Source organism: Barbus barbus, assembly GCF_936440315.1.
Source record: "Barbus barbus genome assembly, chromosome: 30".
Lineage (NCBI taxonomy): Eukaryota > Metazoa > Chordata > Actinopteri > Cypriniformes > Cyprinidae > Barbus > Barbus barbus.
Window position 1 is genome coordinate 3,621,353 of NC_136758.1, and position 21,034 is coordinate 3,642,386.

Below are 21,034 nucleotides of genomic sequence, written 5' to 3' on the forward strand. Positions count from 1 at the left end.
TAACATCTCAAACAACTCTTAATAACTAGATAATTATAAAAGTGAATTTTGCATCCGATGTCCCCTTTAAATTCGGTTTCTTTCCTCAAGAGGAAAATGAGGTCCAAAGATAAAACAGTGGACAGCATGGTTAATGAGGTTCTGGTTGTCACGCAAACTTCACATGATGCCAAAGAAGAAGAGGAGACAGAAAAGACTCTCAAGGTTAAACACGTGGATGAATCGGAGAAAATCGGGCCTAATAAGGAAGATAAATCAGCACAGAATGACGACCAAATGTTTGGACTCAGAGATCTGTCCAAAGACAAACTACTGAAACTGCTTGGGATCATGGAAGGAGAGATCCAGGTAAAATATTTATTCATGAACTGTGAAAATGAAAGATTATCATCTGTCTTCACAACCTGTCTGTGTTCATCACTTTTACTTTGGTACTTACAGACTGAGGTACCTCAGCTGCAGATATTTATTCCGTAAATGTTTTAATGTGATAATACATTGTTTTAATTTAGCATCGTCACATAATTTTTAATACTAAGTTTTGGGTCTGGATCATCTTACTTACTTTGCCAGTCAGGCTGAGTCAGCCATTGATCCTCAAGCCATACGTCTAATATCATTTTCATAATTGCACAATTTTTACTGTTGTTGCCACTCCAGACAGAGAAGAGGGAGAGAGCACATTAGGAGATTTTATCCTGACTTGTATGATTAAAATACAATACAGAATAATTTAATTACAAGAGGTGTTTTTACCATGCTGAACATCTCTCTCTCTCTCTCTCTCTCTCTCTCTCGCTCTTCAAGATTTTTATTTGTCACATACACAGTTATACAGAGTATAACCGGCAGTGAAATGTAGGTCAGGTCCGCTCCAAGGACAGTGCAATTATATAGACAAATATTAAGAAAAAGAAAAGTAGAAAAAAATAAAAGATAAAAAAAATATAAATATAAATGTGCAGGTCAGTATGTTGTTGACATAAATAGTAATATAACAGGAATGTGCAAAAAAAGTTGTACAGGGTATTTAAATAGCAGCATATGAGGTAGACAAATTTATGAATAGCTTATTGATATAGTGATATTAACATGGAGTCATGTGATGTTATGACACAGAGTTAGAGTTTAGGAGCCTGATGGCCTGGGGGAAGAAGCTCCTCTCTCAGGTTTTGCCATCAGGCTAAATATATAAATGGTTTCATTCAGTTTGAGGTGGTCTAGTGTCCAACAAAGGGGTTGTAATAAACATCAAACGATAGTTTAGGTCAAATACCCCCATAATTCGCACTGTGAATATATCCCAAACCATTTATGATATTTACTTGTCACCCAGGCACGAGAAGATGTGATCCATCTACTGAGGTCTGCGCTGCTGAGTCGACCAGAGGAGCTGGAGTCCCGTTATGGCTTATCGGGGCCGACCCGACCCCTGCAAGCCCTGCAGAGAGACCGAACGCTCAGCAACAACCATGCACAACACGAAAATGTGTATGATAAGCCAATGGCAGAGGTACACGCACAGAGAAATTAATAACAGTGACTAGTTCACCCAATAAAGAAAATGCTGTCATGGTTTGGAGCAAGGGTGATGACAGAATATACATTTTTTGGATGAACTATTTCTTTAAAGTCAACAATTACTCTTAAAAAAGTGCAAGCCCTTCCCTGTTAGTTGTATTTTTTACTGTCTGTATGTCTCAGCTGGACAGACTGCAGGATAAGCACAAGGACTCATATCGCCGTATGCTGGAACAGCTCTTGCTGGCTGAGAAAAGCCACCGGCGCACTGTCTATGAGCTGGATACTGAGAAACGCAAACACGTGGACTACATGAACAAGAGCGATGACTTCACCAACCTCCTGGAGCAGGAACGAGAGAGGTGAGAGAGGAGAGAAACGGCACATTTCACGAGTTCGCCTGCTCATTCAGTACTGTAATGTGGTTTGCTGTCTGTGAAGTTAGGCTCTCTGGGTTAGAACCCCCCTGTGTGGAGGAAAGGAGAAGGAAACAGAGGAGGAGGGATGCCGGAAGAATAGTCTCTGGAAAGAATCAGTGTCTGCTGCTTGTGATGACTGGCAGGACTGAATGATTAGGCTCCTCCCAAACCTTTTTGTTGTCTTTCAAATATAAACAAAATAACATCATTGGAACAAACGGTCAAGAAAGAAGGAATAACATACATATTGTCAATAATTTGATAAAACTCAGAATATGACGCAAACCTGCAATAATTAAATATGTTAAACAACACAAATGTATCTAATCCCATTTTATTAACCAATGTCTTTGCTGCTGACCTTTGATGATCCAGTTCAATCATACTAATAAGCAAAAATGACTTTAGATAAACTAACAATTGTGCTTTATTGTCTTTTTATTGCTGAAGAATGTTGAACCTTCTTCTCCTGCGTTCTACTGTACAGACGTCAATTTACTTTTCCTTCAGTCTGACGTTTATTCATTACACTTTTTGGTGTGAAAGTGTTTTTACATTTGCTATAATTAGAACTTCTTATATTAAAAACAATCACTCAAGCCCTGCTCATATTTAAAAAGTAACGCAAAACTAATGTAATGCATTACTTTCCATAAAAAGTAGCTAAGTAACGTAATTAGTTACTTTTTTAGGGAGTAACGCAATATTGTAATGCATTACTTTTAATAGTAACTTTCCCCATCACTGCTCACAAGTCATTATTTTATGGAGGCTATGAATCCAGTATGTATTTTGCACACACGTGCGGTGTAAACCAGTTCTGTATTACTGTCTTCTTTGCAGCAGTAAAACCAGCAAACAGCATCCTCTTCTGCACATAAATCAGAGTCAACATTAAGAAGACATAAATCCCTGGATTGGGGATGTAGTCAGTTTTCAGTAAGGAGGACAAAACTAAATGTACATGAGTCCATTTATTAGAAACAACTTGACATTCCCAGAACATATGATGACAGGTACCTGGTAATGTAGTGTTACAAATATGGCAGTTATAGGTTTCATTTAGTACATTTTGTGTAAAACTAATTCACAAGTATCTGTACTTTATCTGAGTATTTTTATTTTGAGAATCTTTTACTTTTTCTTCACTACATTCAATTAATGTCATATATTTTTTACTCCTTAGAAACCATCACCCACTCCAAGATGCGATAGCAGTGTCTGATTCGTGAACAAGCTGATTCTTTTCAGTGAACCTGTTAAATTAGTTCATTGAACAATTTATTTGTGAGTTGGATCAGATTGCAGCTGTTCTCGAGCGGTGGCTGACAAAGTACACAGATCAAGTACTTGAGTAAAAGTACAGATACGTATAATAAAATATTACTCCAGTAAAAGTACTGCTCGAGTGAAAGTACAAAAGTACTCAATTTTGTATGTACTTATGTAAAAAGTGCTGATAGATAGATTTATTTTGCAATTTTATATAGACTAATTTTATATTAGCACATATTTTTATAATCCTACAGCCCAAAATACCTGTGATTTTCCCAAAATAACCACTATATGGAGCCAAGAAGATATATATTTTGTTGTTGATATGGACTATGTTGATGAGAGTGATGTTCACTGTGAAGCTTACACTGAGATGTACCTGAAGAGAAAACAGATTTCGTCTAATTTTCACCAGTAAGAAAAAAAAAGTGTTTTAAAACTTGTTGTTTTGCAGAAAGTCAGATATATATGACATGAGTATTAGGCCTGAAGTTAGGAAGAACATTTTAAGGAAAATATCATTATATTTTCATAATGATTTTTTTCTTCTCAAACCTTGTCTGTGGTGTAAAAACACTCCAGAAGGCATCACTTCATAATTACTGTAGTTACCATGTTCTGAACATCACATCCTTTCTTTTTCCTTCAGATGTAATCTATCTAGGTGGTTGGATAAAAATATTTGGACTTTATATCTAAAAATTTCCTCAATTTAGCACCAGCAAGCTTGTTAGCTAGACATTTAGCATCAGCTAACAATATTTACTTATTTTCAGTATGGTTATGAATAAACATTCATATGTCTGCTCAGCTCGATGATCTAAACAATATAAAAATGTAGACTGTTGATAAACAATATAAAAGCAGACATCACATAGGGCTAATTAATAAAACTGCTAATGTTACAGCAGCGGGGAATATGAACGTGCATCAGTTATTTTATTTAGTCTGTGTTATTTTAATGTTTCGTTTTTTGACCTAAAACAACGTTAGAGACACTGATGTTGATATGTCTGCATTCAAGCATTTCAGAGCTTAAATAGATCACCCTTTAGAGCAGATTTAGTTCACAAACAACTGACAGTTTTGACCTAAATATGATTTTCAGTTACAATAATTAATCCTAAAATTGGACATTAGTAACCCAGTGGGTATTTCATGTCAAAAAGACCTCAAAATTGACATCAAACATTGACGTCAAAAAACATGTCAAAAATGCAAATCAAATTGACGTCAAAAACTTGATGTATAAATATATATAAAAATGCAAATATTCCAGCATTCATTTTTGTGCAGAATTTTTACAGAATGAGCATTAAATGTTGTATTAATGTGTCAATATAGTAGGATTCACATTGAGTAATTTCCAAAAACAGTATACACATTTTTTTTAAATTTTGCTATAAGTTTGATCGCAACATATAATCATTGCTGTTAATAGTGTTCACCGTCTGCTTGATTACATGACATTAACTAACTGCTTGATTTTTACTGTACATTTCTGCCATATGGACATCAACCTGAGATAATCACCACTGATAAGCTATTACTAAATATAATGTAGAAACTTAAATTTTCTGTAAAGCTGCTTTGAAATGATTTGCATTTTGAAAAGCGCTATACAATTTAACTTGAATTGAATTATTTTTACTGTAACATTCATACCATTAACATTTTATCACATAAATTGGGCAATTTCACTTTTTCGAAAATTAGTACTGCATGTTTCATTTTAAATGTACAATTCAAGCATTCATGAGAATCACAATTTATCAACAACAGAGCATGTGTCAATGGTCTGAAAGTCCAACTCCTGGTTTAATTATACTCTATTCAGTTTCATCGTATGGAAATGTAAAGCATAAGACATAGAATTCAAAAGCTTACCACACAGACATCATATGGCTTTGACAAGCAAGGTATCTGGTCACATCACTGAATACACATTACACTGAATATCCAAGGCATTCACAGGAGGATGTATCTTCAATGGCAACAAGTTCCTATTGAAGCCAAGAAAAAATAAATTAGTTCAGGGTCAAATGCACAAACAACTCTCTTGATTTGACCTTACTTTTTTTGTGGAGACCACATTGATATACCACATAGATATTCTGACAAGACCCATTAACTATAAGCATAGCATTTTAATTGCCCCAGCTATAGTGACTATGATTTCTCTATTACTGAACAATAAAAACACTAAAGAGATCAAGCATTTAAAGCAGCATATTATTTAACTGCAGCAACCACTTAGAATAAACAGAATGTTATCATCCCTTTTTGTGGATGCTAAAATACGTGGCATTAGTCATTGTTGAAAGAGTGGGGCTTCATGCACAGGTTAAAATAATTATTTTTAAACTTAATGAAGCCAACAACAAATTCATATTACACCATAAATTTACATAAATCCTAATTAAACATACAAATCATTGATGTCAATGTGATGTCAATATGACATAAATTGGACGTTTAAAACTTGATGTTGATTTGACGTAAACTGAACGTCAAACATTGGCCTACATATATATTAAACCAATTTCAGTGTGGGATAATTTCCTATTTTTACCCAATTAACCACCGGAAGAAATTTCCCTCCACGCTGAATTTAAAACGATGCTGTATAGCATCTTGATCAAACCTTGACGTCAAATTGCCATCAAGGAGCCCGCTGGGGACTTAGTTGTCGGTTCTTACTTGTGAGTTGAGTTCACTGGAGACTCGCTCTAAACGGTTCATTTGAATCAGTGAGTTGTCGACTCGAGAACAGCTGCGATCGGATCATTCCAATTCGTGAATGAATCGTTTGTTGCGATAAGCGAACCGATTTAACAGGTTCATTAAAAAGAATCGGTTTGTTCATGAATCAGACACCGCTTCTGCGTCTCGGAGCACGTGATATATTATAAGGAGTAATGGTATGTTTTATGAAATGTAGTGAAGTAAAAAGTACGATCTTATGCTTTGGAATGTAGTGAAGTAAAAATAAAAGATACTCAAAATAAAACTACTCCAGTAAATTACAAATGCTTGAAAAAATTACTTAAGTAGCTACAGTAACGAAGAAGTTTTACTTCGTTACCACCACTGTTCTTGAGTCAACAACTGATTCAAATGATCCAGTCAGAGCGATTCTCCTGATTCACAAGTCTGGCTCAAATCAAGAACAGAAGATCCTCAGGGCTTTAGTGTGTGTGTGACCGATGGCACAAAAAAGTAACCCAGTTAACACACAACATACCAGTTACGTTATTTATTGGTACTTTTTGGTAATTTCATGACTTAGCCTACTAAATGACAACATAATTAGGACGTCACATGCTCTTTATTTAATTACTATCAAATTACCAACTCACAACATCGTTAGTGCAAACTTTTGGCCCAGTTACGTAATAATTTCATAATACTTTGGTAATTTCATGACTTATTGACAATTTCATGACTTACTGGTTTATTTTTTCTATTACATGTATGGTAAAATTCAGACTTTTTATATTAAAATATATACAATATTAATAGGCATTTAATTTTTAACCAATGTGATTGTGTATTGCTGAAAGTTCAATTTAATGGTTTTGACGAATAATTATTTATTGTTATTTTGTAATTGTTTAATTCTTTCTTCTAAATGATAAAAAAAATATGTGCTTTCATAATAAGATAAGCACAACAAAGTCAATACAGTAAAGGGATAGTTCACCCAAAAATGAAACCTGTAAGACCTTCATCTTTGGAACACAAATTAAGATATTTTTGATGCATTCCGAGAGCTCTCTGATCCTCTCATAGACAGCAAGGATCCTTACATGATCAAGGCACAGAAACGTAGCAAGGAGATTGTTCAAATAATTCATGTGACATCAGTGGTTCAACCGTAATTTTACAAAGCTACAAGAATACTTTTTGTAAGAGAGCTCTCAGAATTCATCAAAAATATCTTAATTTGTGTTCCGAAGATGAGCGAAGGTCTCACGGGTTTGGAACGACATGAGGGTGAGTATTTTCATTTTTGGGTGAACTATCCCTTTAAGTCAGTTATACTTGCTATTTATTTTTCACTAGGTTAAAGCAGTTGCTGAAACAAGAAAAAGCTTACCAAATAAGGAAAGAAAAAGAATTTTCTAAACGTATGCAAAGAACATCTGGAGAGCTGGTTAAGCTGAAATCCTTTGCACTCATGATGGTTGATGAGCGAGAACTTCACTTGGAGAAAATCGACAAACAGAGCCACAAAATACAAGATCTTCTTCAAAAACTTGAGGAAAAGGAGAAGAAACTTCATGAGGCAGAGGGAAAAGCAAAGGAAGACAACCAGAAAATCCTGGATCTTGAGGTTGAGCTGGAACTAAGAACTTCTAAGTTTGCAAAAGAGCAAGAGGAGATGTCTGCAAAACTGTCCAGCCAAGAATCTCAACATCAGCAACTGTCCCAGAAACAGATGGACTTGTCACACAAACTCAAGGAGCTTGAAGAGACCAACGAAGCTCTTCAGAAATCAGCAGAGGAACTCCAGGCTTTAAAGGACAAGATCAGAAAGGGTGAATGTGGCAACTCAAATTTGATGGCAGAACTTGAGACTTTGCGCAAAAGAATTCTGGAAATGGAGGGTAAGGATGAAGAGATCACCAAGACTGAGAACAAATGCAATGATTTGAAGAAGATGCTTCTGGCCGAGGAGGCTCAGAATAAAGACCTGAGGCTAGAGGTGGAAAAACTGCAACAGAGAATGACACCATTAGAGGCACTAGAGATGACCTTCAATATGGGCAGGACAGAATGTGCCCAGTTGCAAGCAGCTTTGGAAAAGGAGAAAAGCTTGACTAAAGACCTAACAGACGAACTTGTGAGTGTTAAAATCCGTATGAAGGAGCTTGAATCGTCTGAGCTGAAACTGGAAAAGGATGAATTAGATTTAAAAGAGGATCTTTTGAAACTCAAATCAGTTACTGTAATAATGGTTAATGAGCACAAGAACATGGCAGACATAATTAGGTCTGAGGAAAAGAAGAGAGATGAACTGAACAAACTCTATAAGGCAGAGCAGGAGAAAGTCATGGAGGTTACTGAGAGGTTAATAGAGGAAAGCAAGAAGCGTCTGAAACTAAAGTCAGAGAAGGAGCTGAAGATAGCTGCTCTTGTAAAAGAGAGAGATGAAATAAAGCGAAAGCTTTTCAAAACAGAAGAACAATGCAAAGATCTGTGCTCCAAGCATGGTATAATGAAGCACAGTACCATGATCAAAGAAGAAAGGGAGTCTTTTCAAAAGGTAATGGACCTGCAGAGTGTCTCAAATGCACATGAAAAAGATGAGAATAAAGTTAAGGAGCTGACTTTGGAGACTGAAAGACTTAAGAACCGTCTTCAACAGCTCGAAGCCAATGAGCGAGACCTGATCAAACCAGAATATGATTTGTTAGCAACTGAGAAAGAAACGGCAGGTTCTCTCTCACAGCAGGTACAAGAAATAAGTCAAACTGAGTTGATTAAGGTAATAGGGCAAGGTGAGGTAGGCTGTCAAGAGGCTGAACTGAGACATCGGTTCTTGATGGAGGAGGCCAAAAGCAGAGACCTTCAAGCAGATGTGCAAGCCCTTAAGGAGAAGATTCACGAGCTCATGAACAAAGAAGATGAGCTATCCCAGCTACAGGTGGATTATTCTGTTCTGCAACAGAGGTTTCTAGAAGAGGAAGACAAGAAAAAGAGCATAAGCACTGAAGTTCTAAACCTTACCAAAGAACTTGAGGTCACCAAGCGCTACAGCCGCACTTTACGGCCCAGCACCAAAGGAAGCAGAATGGTGGATGTTCCAGTGACGTCAACTGGAGTACAAACCGATTCAGTCGAAAATAGGACAGCTGACTGTGACACTCCTGCTGCATTCATTAAGAAGTCCGTCCAAGAAGAGAATCGGATCATGAGCAGTCTTCAACAGAGGAGCTTAAAGAAGCCAGCGCAGAGACCGACAGTACGTGAACTTTACCCTCCAACAGTCAGTGACTATACTGTGAAGAAGTCCTGGATTCCTTGGATGAGGAAGAAAGACAGCAGTGCTTCTGAAGTATCTTTGAATACCAGTGGGGGGGCTGCAACTTCTGAAGTTAGCACGTCCCAAAAGTATGACCATCCATTGAACGCTCAGGTGATCTCCGATATTCAGAACAACGAGGCAACCTTACAGAATTGCACTGGCCTTTCTGAGGACTTGACCAAACAAGCTTCTGCCGAACTATCACAAGAAACTCAGATCTCCCAGACGACCATCCTTCCTACAAATGAACGAACCAAAGAGCCAAAGAATCCAGAAAGAGTTAGATTACCAATGACCTTTGCCTCAATCTCAAGAGTAAAGAGTGCAGAGCTCATGAGGTCTCCCTCTATGGACAAATCTTTATCTCCTGTATCCACTGCATCCATCAGCAGCTCCCAAGAGTCTGTGGACATGATAACAGGTAGAGCTGTATTTAAGGAGACTCCTGAAAAACGAATGGTGCCCACACCTATCAAGAAGTCAAATGCTAATGTCGTTACCACAGAAGACAGTAAGATTCACATTCACTTAGGATCACAGTTCAAGAAGACCACTGATCATGGCTCAGTCGTTATGGCCAAATCTATTTCCGTATCATCTGAGTGTAATGAAGTTTCTACTGGAACTGTGCTGCGCTCACCGCACAGTGTGACTGCCAGCAAATCAACATCTAGCAAAGCGATGAGCAGCATCTCCATCACGCAGGTCACTAAAGCACCTGCCAGACCCACACTCTCAGTGGTAAGTGTCTCATTTAAACCATGCATGCAGGAATATAATTAATCTATACATTAAGAAAGGCCAATATTTACATCCATGCTCTGTTACTCAACAGCAGCCCATCACTGATGTCCCATCAGCACGATCAGGGTTCAGTCGTATTCCAATGTCTCGAGGGATGAAAACTGGAAAAGCCGTGCTTGGAGCTTTGGGAATCAGCACAGGAGTTAAAATGGAAACAAATCCAGAGAACCAAGCCATGCACACTGACCTGAAAAAAACAGCTGCCATTAATGGATCCCTACAGGGTGGAGGGAAGGGCTGAGAGCACTGAACAAATAATATACAAGTTTACATTTGTCTTGTATATATGATTGTCACTTTCTGCAATTGTTGTGTTGCAGAGTTGCAAGGGAAGACACAGATTTTTCTTGGGAAAGAACTAGGCAAAGAGAGTCGGGATTTGGCAACATTGCTTTTACTGTATAGCACAAATGCTGCAGTAATAATGCATTTTTGTAGGGGATCCCGTAAGTTAACATCACTGATTTAACTTCCTACAACTCTTTCTTTAAAAAACAAAAACCCCTTTTCTCTGAAAGTTTGAGTTAGAATAGTTTGCAAGAGCACAAACATAAACACAATGAAGCTGTGAAAGTGACTAGTGAGTAGATTAGAGTAAAGAGTTTTAGAGTTCGGTGTGGTGACGTTTAATATCCGACAACCCCAAAACCCTCTTAGGTCCCATTTAGACACTAGCAACTATCTTTTTCAGGACAAGCAAAAATGTGAGGTAAAAATGTGTCGATATGTTGAATTAACCACAGAGCTAAAACACAATCAGCCATTCAATGTTCAAAACTGAGTGCCCACAAGCAGAGATGGCAGCATGAAGGGAAGTCGTGGCCTAATGGTTAGAGAGTCAGACTCGTAATCCAAAGGTTGCGGGTTCGAGTCTCGGGCCGGCAGGGATTGTAGGTGGGGGGAGTGAATGTCCAGCGCTCTCTCCACCCTCAATACCACGACTGAGGTGCCCTTGAGCAAGGCACCGAACCCCCAACTGCTCCCTGGGCGCCGCAGCATAAATGGCTGCCCACTGCTCCGGGTGTGTGTTCACGGTGTGTGTGCACTTTGGATGGTTAATTGCAGAGCACAAATTCTGAGTATCACCATACTTGGCCGTATGTCACTTCACTCACTTAATGAAGGTCATGTAACAGATCCCTTCAGGTTTTATAGACTTATTTGGTTGCAACAGATGCATTTGAAGAATATTTATTCAGTAAAAAACGGCATATCAAATGAAATAAAATGGTTTATATCAATTGAAATTTTTTATTTACAAAGAATGTCTGCTAAATGTATTTTAATAGTGTTGTTTATGATGTTTAATGGTGTATAATTTTAGCATTTTCTGGAATGTACATATCAGACCAAGCATTTTCTGTGTGTAACTATTGAATATTGTTGTGAACTGAAATGCATTGATAAGAGCCTCACCAATGAGTATGATCTGAAATGGATTTTTATTACCTGTTTGTAACTAAAAAATGTTTTGCTTTCAGATTAGTCAAAATGTCTTTTGTTTCACTTCACTTCACTTCACTTCACACACACACACACACACACACACACACGCAAATAACAGTGAGAAAAAAAAAGTTGTATTTGTTTTATTTATAATTATAAATATTATACATATTTAATAATAACTTGAAAATAGACAATCAGCTTTTAATGTGCACTTGCAGAGATTTAGTACATAGAAAATCTACAAACAAAAACTCTGTAGTTTGGAAAAGTGAAAGTGTGAATTCTACATTTACATTTATCTGACGCTTTTATCCAAAGCGACTTACAATTGCTATATATGTCAGAGATCGCACGCCTCTGGAGCAACTAGGGGTTAAGTGTCTTGCCCAGGGACACATTGGTGTCTCACAGTGGATTCGAACCCGGGTCTCTCACACCGAAGGCATGTGTCTTATCCACTGCGCCATCACCACCAATTCTACTGAATAGCTGAGGTCCATAAATTGTAAGCAATTATAACCATATACACAAATCATGCTGATAGTAGTTTCAAATCATGTAAACACGTCCATGAAGCTTAAAATCAAATGTCTTTAAACTGTCACCATCATTCCATTAAGCCTTGCCGTGCCTAAGGCTGCAAAAGTGTATGACTTATGTATGACTTTAAAGAAATTCCAGTTCACAAAAAAATATTACTAAGTAGCACCACAAAAGCAAGCAGAGGCTCCATTTAAAGCACTACTAAAGTAGTAAAATGGTATATCAGATGGTAATGGTACTGAATAACAGGTGATATTTGCGTTGATACTTCTTAATATAATATGACTGTAAAAAATTAGATAGATAGATAGATAGATAGATAGATAGATAGATAGATAGATAGATATATAGATAGATAGATAGATAGCTCTCATTATTATTATTGTACTGTGGAAAAAATAAATGCACTGTATGTAGTTAATGCTCAGTCCATTAGCCTACTGACTCAGAATTACATGACAAAAATTGTAGTTATTAACATAATTCATTACATTACACATTTTAGGTAATAGCCTATAATAAGACCACTTTTTAGATTACTTTTGACCTAACTTGTTTATCACATTTTTTTTAAAGATAATCTTGTATTGATATAAAAACACAAAGAGAAAGAAAATATATTCCATGCTTTATTAACATCATGAAGTGCATTAAAATCATAGTAATACATGCAAGATGCAACATTGAAAAACACTTACCTGAAATCATTAGACTATTTTAGAAAGGAGAATTTAGAAGATGAAAAAGAAGAATTAGGGAGAATCAATAAATTGGGAATGATTTATTGCAATTGTGTGAATTATATGTAATTATGTAATCAATAAGCAGCTAGGATATTGTAAAATTTTTGGACGTAAATCCAGATTACATCTGATTTAAAACATTGTATCTGGACAAGACGTTTGTTATTACTGTATTTCAGTAATGAGTATTTTTATTTTTTTAACACTGCAGAAATGTGACGTCGGGGGACGGGTATGATTGCTGACGTCATGACGTCGCGTCTGGTCCGCTGGTCTGCTGCACTTCCTTGTTTACCAACAGAGCTGCGGAATTAATCATCTCTGCACAAGCGATAGCAGCGATATAATACACACAACTGTCAATCAAGGCGGCATATCTTAAGTTGTTGTCGAGTAGTGTGCTCGCTATCCGCGCGGCTTTAGAGGATTAAAGAGCGATGATGGCGTCCAGCTATAACGCGAAGGATGAGGATCATCATCCGGGATCGGTGGGCTCCGGGGGCCCCGGTACCGTCAAGAGCAAGAAGCCCGATAACACGGCCTTTAAACAGCAGCGTTTGCCCGCCTGGCAGCCCATTCTGACCGCAGGCACCGTCCTGCCCGCCTTCTTCATGATCGGACTCCTCTTCATCCCCATCGGCATCGGACTCCTGGTCACCTCCAACAACATCAAAGAGTTTGAGGTGCGTACCGTCGCCATAGCAACATCTGCGTAGTTTCTGTGCTGTAACCCGTGTTCTGTTGTAGATGGACTACACTGGTGTCGACCCGTCCAGCCCGTGCTTCCACTGCTCGCAGAACTACAGCTGGAACAGCACTGGTGTGTGTACCTGCTCTCTGCCCTTCACCCTGGACCAGCCTTTTGAGGTGAATTACCCTCTTCAGCATTTCCTGCAGAGAAACCCTATAACTAGATAAATAACCCAGTTAGCCGAATAACTGTAAGATCAAGAGGGAATGTCTGGTGTGACCAACTTGAGCTGCAAGAACAGCAACCATTAAAAACTGTGATGTTGGTGGACTCGCTGGAATGAAATGCAATCTTTGTGTTCTTTAGCAGTATTTCTAATGTTTTAGGACTGGGACTTTGACTGTAATTGATGGTAGTCCATCCTGTTTCATGAATACTAAAGCCGCTTCAAACCATTGCACTTCCTCCTCTGTTCTCTACGCTTCCTGTTTGTGTATGCATTGATTTGGTCATTATTCAGTTAAACTTCCCTTTATGTTCAAGTTCAGAGTTGGTAAGTTTTGGACAGTCTCTTATACTCACAAAGGCTGCATTTATTTGATCAAAAATACAGAGTAGAAACAGTCATTTTATGAATATAATTACAAATATTTCTGTGTGTAATATACTTTATTTTATTTCTGATGCGCAGCTGTATTTTCAGCATTCAGTCTTCAGTGTCACATGATCTTCTGAAATCATTATAATATACTGATTTACTGCTCAAGAAACATTTATTATTATTATTATCAATGTTGAAAACAGTTCTTGCTGCTTTTTTTGTGTGAAAACTTTGATACTGTTTCAGGATTCTTTGATGAATAGAAAGTTCAAAAGAATTAGATTTCTTTTTTATTTTGGAATATTATAAATGTCTTTACTGTCTCTTTTAATCAATTTAATGCATCTTTGCTGAATACAAGTACTGATAAAAAACCAAAAAAACATACTAACCCCAAACTTTTGAGCTCAAATTCATTTTAATGCAGAAAAATGTTGCATTTGACATTAATGAAGATAGTCTGTCCATTGGTTTGTACTGTAACTTGCTTTGGTATTGATTGTTCAGCCTAAATAACATAAAAAATGCATCTTTCCAGAAAATTCCAGTCATCAAAAACGTGATACTTTTGAATTGCTGCATAATGGATTGTGAAAATTGCACAGCATTTCATTTGATATCTGAAATCAAATTAAATGGCATGTATATTGACAGTATATCTATAACAGAGGTGCCGAAACTTTTGAATATAAAAGGCCAAAAATCAAACTTGAATGATGGCCATGAGACAAAAGTAAATGTTGCATTATGCCCAAACGTATTATATTAAAATATATTAAATACAATTTTTTAATATATATATTTATATTGTTTATTTTGTCAATTTTTAAAGTCAAATTCACGTGTATATATACAGTGGCATGCGAAAGTTTGGGAACCCCTTGCAGAATCTGTGAAAATGTGGATAATTTTACCAAAATAAGAGAGATCATACAAAATGCATGTTATTTTTTATTTAGTACTGTCCTGAGTAAGATATTTTCCATAAAAGATGTTTACATATAGTCCACAAGACAAAAAAATAGCTGAAATTATTAAAATAACCACATTCAAAAGTTTGGGAACCCTTGGTTCTTAATACTGTGTGTGGTTACCTGGATGATCTACGACTGTTTTTTTGTTTTGTGATGGTTGTTCATGAGTCCCTTGTTTGTTCTGAACAGTTCAACTGAGCTCTGTTCTTCAGAAAAATCCTCCAGGTCCTGCAGAATCTTCAGTTTTCCAGCATCTTTTGCATATTTTAACCCTTTCCAGCAGTAACTGTATGATTTTGAGATCCACCTTTTCACACTGAGGATGATTGAGGGACTCAAACACAACAATTAAAAAAGGTTCAAACATTCACTGATGTTCCTGAAGGAAACACGATGCATTAAGAGCCGGGGGTGAAAACTTTTGAACAGGATGAAGATGTCCAAATTTTTCTTATTTTGTTGAAATATCATATTTTTCCATTTAGTACTGCCCTTCTGACGCGACAGAAGATACTTGCATGTTTCCTGGAAGACAAATGAAGTACAATTTACCTTGATCTTCAAATTCAAAAAGTTTTCACCCCCGGCTCTTAATGCATCGTGTTTCCTTCAGGAACATCAGTGAATGTTTGAACCTTTTTTAATTGTTGTGTTTGAGTCCCTCAATCATCCTCAGCGTGAAAAGGTGGATCTCAAAATCATACAGTTACTGCTGGAAAGGGTTAAAATATGCAAAAGATGCTGGAAAACTGAAGATTCTGCAGGACCTGGAGGATTTTTCTGAAGAACAGTGCTCAGTTGAACTGTTCAGAACAAACAAGGGACTCATGAACAACCATCACAAAACAAAAAAACAGTCGTAGATCATCCAGGTAACCACACACAGTATTAAGAACCAAGGGTTCCCAAACTTTTGAATGTGGTTATTTTAATAATTTCAGCTATTTTTTTGTCTTGTGGACTATATGTAAACATCTTTTATGGAAAATATCTTACTCAGGACAGTACTAAATAAAAAATAACATGCATTTTGTATGATCTCTCTTATTTTGGTAAAATTATCCACATTTTCACAGGTTCTGCAAGGGGTTCCCAAACTTTCGATCCCCACTGTATATATATATATTTTTTATTATTATTATTATTATTATTTTACATTTATATGGAAAAACAAAACTATATATATAAAATTAATATATGCTTCACGTTATGTTTAATTCTTATTGTTCCCCTTTCTCTAGTGATATGGCCTGAGGTCATCACAGGCCAACTTTGGAGGCTTTTCTTGGCTATACCGTTGAAACAGAGGCGGCTCTTTATAGTTGGATATATTTATCTGTAGGTCCATTAAGTTGCAATATTTACTTGGGACTGTGTATTGGTCAAATATCGTCTAATGTTGCATTAACTCTCATTTAGAGGAGATTTTATTGATCATTCTTTTGAATAGGTTAAAATAGAATTGTTTCCCGCTCATACATTAACAGGTTTCAGATCAATTAAGTATACACTGCCAGTGAATATGCATCTACAGAAATAGATATAGCAGAAATAGATTTTGTGCCTTGTTACCAGATGATGTTTTATGCGTTTACATCTTTTCTTTTGTAGAGCAATGTTTTTATGTACTATGGACTCTCCAACTTCTATCAAAACCATAGACGTTACGTCAAATCAAGAGATGACAGTCAGCTGAATGGAGATAAAAGCTCTTTACTGGTGAGTGGTTTGAGGTGATGCCTTTGAGTATCTTTATGATGACTGATTAAAACATGAGTTTAGTTTGTTGTGTATAAATTGATGGTTTTACTGAACTTTATACATATGCTTTTTATGAAATGTCCAGTATCTATTTACTATTAAAAAGTTTTAATTTTTCAGTCATGACAAGCATATAGCTAACAACTTGTGAGAAAATGAAAGCACAGAATATCATATTCATATATCATGTTCTGCAGAACCCGAGTAAAGAGTGTGAACCCTATCAAAGGAGTGATAAGAAGCCCATTGCTCCCTGTGGTGCTATTGCTAACAGTCTCTTCAATGGTAAGACAAATACTAACGCTTGTTGCCTTGTTCACATGTAGAACTTTTCACAGGCTGTGTCCCAAATGATGCACTATACACTCGGCCATCTAGTGTACAAATATCTTCACTTGCTGTACATGTTTAGGAGCCAATCTCAATGCATACAACAACCGGTTGAATAAGTGCTGTACAGTTTACAACAGAGGAACAGGGACGCTGTTCACACAGAACAATCTTTGTAACAAATATGTCTGCAGACTCCTAATTAAATGATATGTTTTTGTGCAGCCCTACAAGGCATATTGGCATAATTCAATTCTGAATGTGATTTTTCAGTTGGAGGTTTTGTCTAAAATAATTGGAGTTTCTCCAAATTGTGCAGCCATAACTTCCAAAGGATGGACAACAATTCAAAAAGATGAAAGTGTTCCAAAGATGAACAAATGTTTATTCAGAACTTGGCTGTCGTTTGTGGTCTTCAGTTTGTTTGAGAGTTTAATACAAACACATTATATATGTGACCCTGGAGCACAAAACCAGTCGCTGGGGTATATTTGTAGCAATAGCCAAAAATACATTGTATGGGTCAAAACTATTGATTTTTCTTTTACGCCAAAAATCATTAGGATATTAAGTAAAGATCATGTTCCATGAAGATATTTTGTAAATTTCCTACTGTAAATATATCAAAACTTCATTTTTGATCAGTAATATGCATTGCTGAGAACTTTAAAGGCGATTTTCTCAATATTAAGATTTATTTGCACCCAGATTTTCAAATAGTTGTATCTCAGCCAAATATTGTCCTAACAAACATACATCAATGGAAAGCTCATTTATTTGGCTTTAAGATGATGTATAAATCTCAATTTCGAAAAATGTACCCTTATGGCTGGTTTTGTGGTTCAGGGTCTCATATGAGTTGGATCATCTGTGCATTAAGCTCCACTAACATGTGCATGTGAATGCTTTTGCCAGTTAATATGAGCCACAAAATAATATCACTGCTTACACAAGCTGTGTGAAACAGACCTAAGGTCTTTCTGACTGTTCTCTGTAATTTGTTTCATAATTGTAGATACTTTGGAGCTGTTTTATAACCATCCAAACGGAAGCCGAATAGCTATTCATCTGGTGAAGACGGGCATTGCTTGGTGGACTGACAAACATGTGAAGTTCAGAAACCCAGGAGGAAACGACAACAACCTCTCTATTGTGTTCCAAGGTATATATCCTACTCGATCAACACTTTGCTAATAAACCATTGCATTATGCACGTTTTGATCATCAAACTTAGCATTTAAATATCCTACTAAGACATTTATTTATTTTTTAGCCAAACTGAGGTGTTTATTCCTCTATAATCTAACCATAACATACTATATTATGAGCCATAATAGCCGGGTGTATAAAATATGATACTCTCTCGCTCTTGCTTATTTGTCATCACAGAGACAAGTAAACCTGTAAACTGGCGCAGACCCGTTTACGAGCTGGACCCGTCTGATCCTGACAACAACGGTTTCATCAATGAGGATTTCATCGTGTGGATGAGAACTGCTGCTCTGCCCACCTTCAGAAAACTCTACCGCATCATTCAGAAGAAGAAGGACAACATGACCCCAACACTACCGCCTGGAAACTACAGCCTGGAAGTGACCTACAGTATCCTTCACAAATCTGCATGATGCATTACCAAAAAGACCCAAAATAAAATGCTCCGGCTTACTGTATTTGGAGTTATTGCACTCTGTAAAAAGTGATTTTTGTCAAATAAATAAATCATCAGGTGTGAGTACGCTGTACCAAAAAAAACCCCTTCAAAAATGTAATGTTTAATTCAAAGTGTTACTTGCTGTTTCTTTTTAATTATTGTCAAATTTACTAGCAATTTCTAATTGAAACTTGTTTCAAAGTTAAACCTACATTCATTTTTTTCAGTGTAGCAGGTGGAAACAGGATCTGTGAGATTAGCGAATGCATTTCGCGTTTTGAACTGAAACCAAGACACTAGACAAAAGCTTTGGTTTTTTTGGCCTGTTTGGCTTTTCATAATGTCTTCTTTCAGACTAGTGGAAAGAAAACATCTAAAAATACACATTTTAGTTTTTGTTTTATTGCACATTATCTATTATCTATTTGTCGCCTGATTTTATACAGCATTTGATCCCTTTTTTTGGTGGTTGATGATGGTCATTTCTGATTTATAGAGTGATATAAAGAGAAATCCAAAATCCCTTCTGTTAACACCTGTTTATATGGGAATGCATGCAAATAAGTGAATATTTAAACAATTTCAAAATTTGAAATTCTTAATATAAACAATTAACTGGGGTGATATGCATGATGATATATATTAGTTAAATTTGTTTTTTTTTTTTACCCTATTTACTTGGAGTGTCTTGCCTTAAAGGGACAGTTCACCCCAAAATCAAACTTTTGTCATCATTTACTGAACCTACAAGTTGTTCCAAACCGGTATGAATTTCTTTCTTCAGTTAAACACAAATAAGGTATTTTGACGAATGTGGTTAACCAAACAGTAGCTGATTGACTTCCATAGTATGGAGGAAAAAAATATACTATGAAAGTCAATAGGGGCCAAAACTGTTTGGTTACCAACACTCTTATATATCTTCTTTTGACTGAAGAAAGAAACTCATACAGGTTTGGAACAACATAAGGGTGAGTAAATGATGACAGAATTTTCATTTTGGGGTGAACTGTCCCTTTAAGTGTAAACATGTAACAACTGTTCAAGTATGTTTGAAATAAAATGTATGCATTATTCTTTAATGATGTGAACTCAGATTACCCAGTGCGCAGCTTTGATGGCCGCAAGCGCATGATCCTCAGCACGATTTCCTGGATGGGAGGGAAGAACCCTTTCCTGGGCATTGCCTACATCACAGTGGGATCCGTGTGTTTCTTCCTGGGAGTGGTGCTACTGATCATCCACCATAAATACGGCAACCGCAACAACAATGCTGACATTCCTAATTAACTGCGTAATTACCAGCACACTGACATGAGATTACAGTCTGCTCCTGTACACACACAGGTGCCCAGAGGAACTACTTGCAAACTTATTATGCACTGGCAGTTTTCAATGATCTGTTTTAAGCATTATTTCATCTACATTTTATGCTCTTTCTACATGAAGTATTTTAGAGTAACTGGATGATGTGTAGTCATACAGTAGGACTGTATTTAAATGAATCCCACCACAAAAACATGTCCAGATCATATTTTACCCCAAAATAATAATAATTAGCGCATACAGACAATGAAGCACTTTGTATTGACGTTTTAGATCCATATTGTGGAAAATAGAAATTCTCATTTGATTTTGAGGTGAAATATGTTTTTGACAGGCTTGGTGAAATTCATCCATTTGGGAATTATTGCTAATGCTAAGGTACAATCACAACAGTCATGGATTTATTTTAACTTTTTTTTTTTAAAATAAGAATGCAATATTTCTGATAGTTTGACTGCATCAGTAAGGCTCGTGTTACTTTATTATTTGAAATGCTGAACTGTGAGTGTCTAGATATGCTTAAGCGTGTTTATTTTGTTTGTTTGTTTCTTCTTTGAAAAACTTGTTCTGTGCAATGTGTATTTAAAAAGTATATGTGTGTGTTTTGCAACTACTAAGGATCCTTTATCAAGCTCATGTCTGTTGGGCCAAAGTCGATTCATTTGCTCAAGTGTTGTGTGATAATAAACATCAAATGCATGGGTGCTGAGATGTGCTGTGGTGCTCTTGTGGGAGTTTGCTGGAAAAGTCTTGATTTGATCACTTAACTACTACTGTTTTTGATTTTTAGAGTATCTATCTGTACCACCCAAAGACTGGATGGAATGACAAGGCAGAGGATCAGATGTTGGGTGTTGGAAATTATATATATATGTATATATTTATATTTAAAGATAATAATAAAACATGCTTAGC

The 21,034-nt window shown here is 36.5% G+C and overlaps 2 protein-coding genes across 3 annotated transcripts in view; both read left to right on the forward strand.

Annotated features, from left to right (window-relative positions):
- Window positions 1–11,534, forward strand: part of LOC306850057 (filamin-A-interacting protein 1-like) — a 30,814-nt gene extending 19,280 nt beyond the window's left edge. For both annotated transcript variants that reach the window (XM_079385480.1, XM_079385479.1), the window contains exons 2-6: window positions 91–348; window positions 1,337–1,513; window positions 1,705–1,883; window positions 7,281–9,987; window positions 10,082–11,534. In XM_079385480.1, coding sequence (XP_079241606.1) covers window positions 97–348; window positions 1,337–1,513; window positions 1,705–1,883; window positions 7,281–9,987; window positions 10,082–10,291 — 3,525 coding nt within the window. In that variant the 5' untranslated portion in view covers window positions 91–96 and the 3' untranslated portion in view covers window positions 10,292–11,534. The remainder of the gene's footprint in view (window positions 1–90; window positions 349–1,336; window positions 1,514–1,704; window positions 1,884–7,280; window positions 9,988–10,081) is intronic.
- The window catches only part of LOC306850060 (cell cycle control protein 50A-like), a 40,096-nt gene extending 19,272 nt beyond the window's left edge, over window positions 1–20,824 (forward strand). Inside the window, exons 2-8 of the mRNA XM_079385484.1 lie at window positions 12,997–13,468; window positions 13,533–13,652; window positions 16,663–16,770; window positions 17,010–17,097; window positions 18,158–18,304; window positions 18,532–18,744; window positions 19,890–20,824. Coding sequence (XP_079241610.1) covers window positions 13,223–13,468; window positions 13,533–13,652; window positions 16,663–16,770; window positions 17,010–17,097; window positions 18,158–18,304; window positions 18,532–18,744; window positions 19,890–20,083 — 1,116 coding nt within the window. The 5' untranslated portion in view covers window positions 12,997–13,222 and the 3' untranslated portion in view covers window positions 20,084–20,824. The remainder of the gene's footprint in view (window positions 1–12,996; window positions 13,469–13,532; window positions 13,653–16,662; window positions 16,771–17,009; window positions 17,098–18,157; window positions 18,305–18,531; window positions 18,745–19,889) is intronic.
- The last annotated feature ends 210 nt before the right edge of the window (window positions 20,825–21,034 follow it).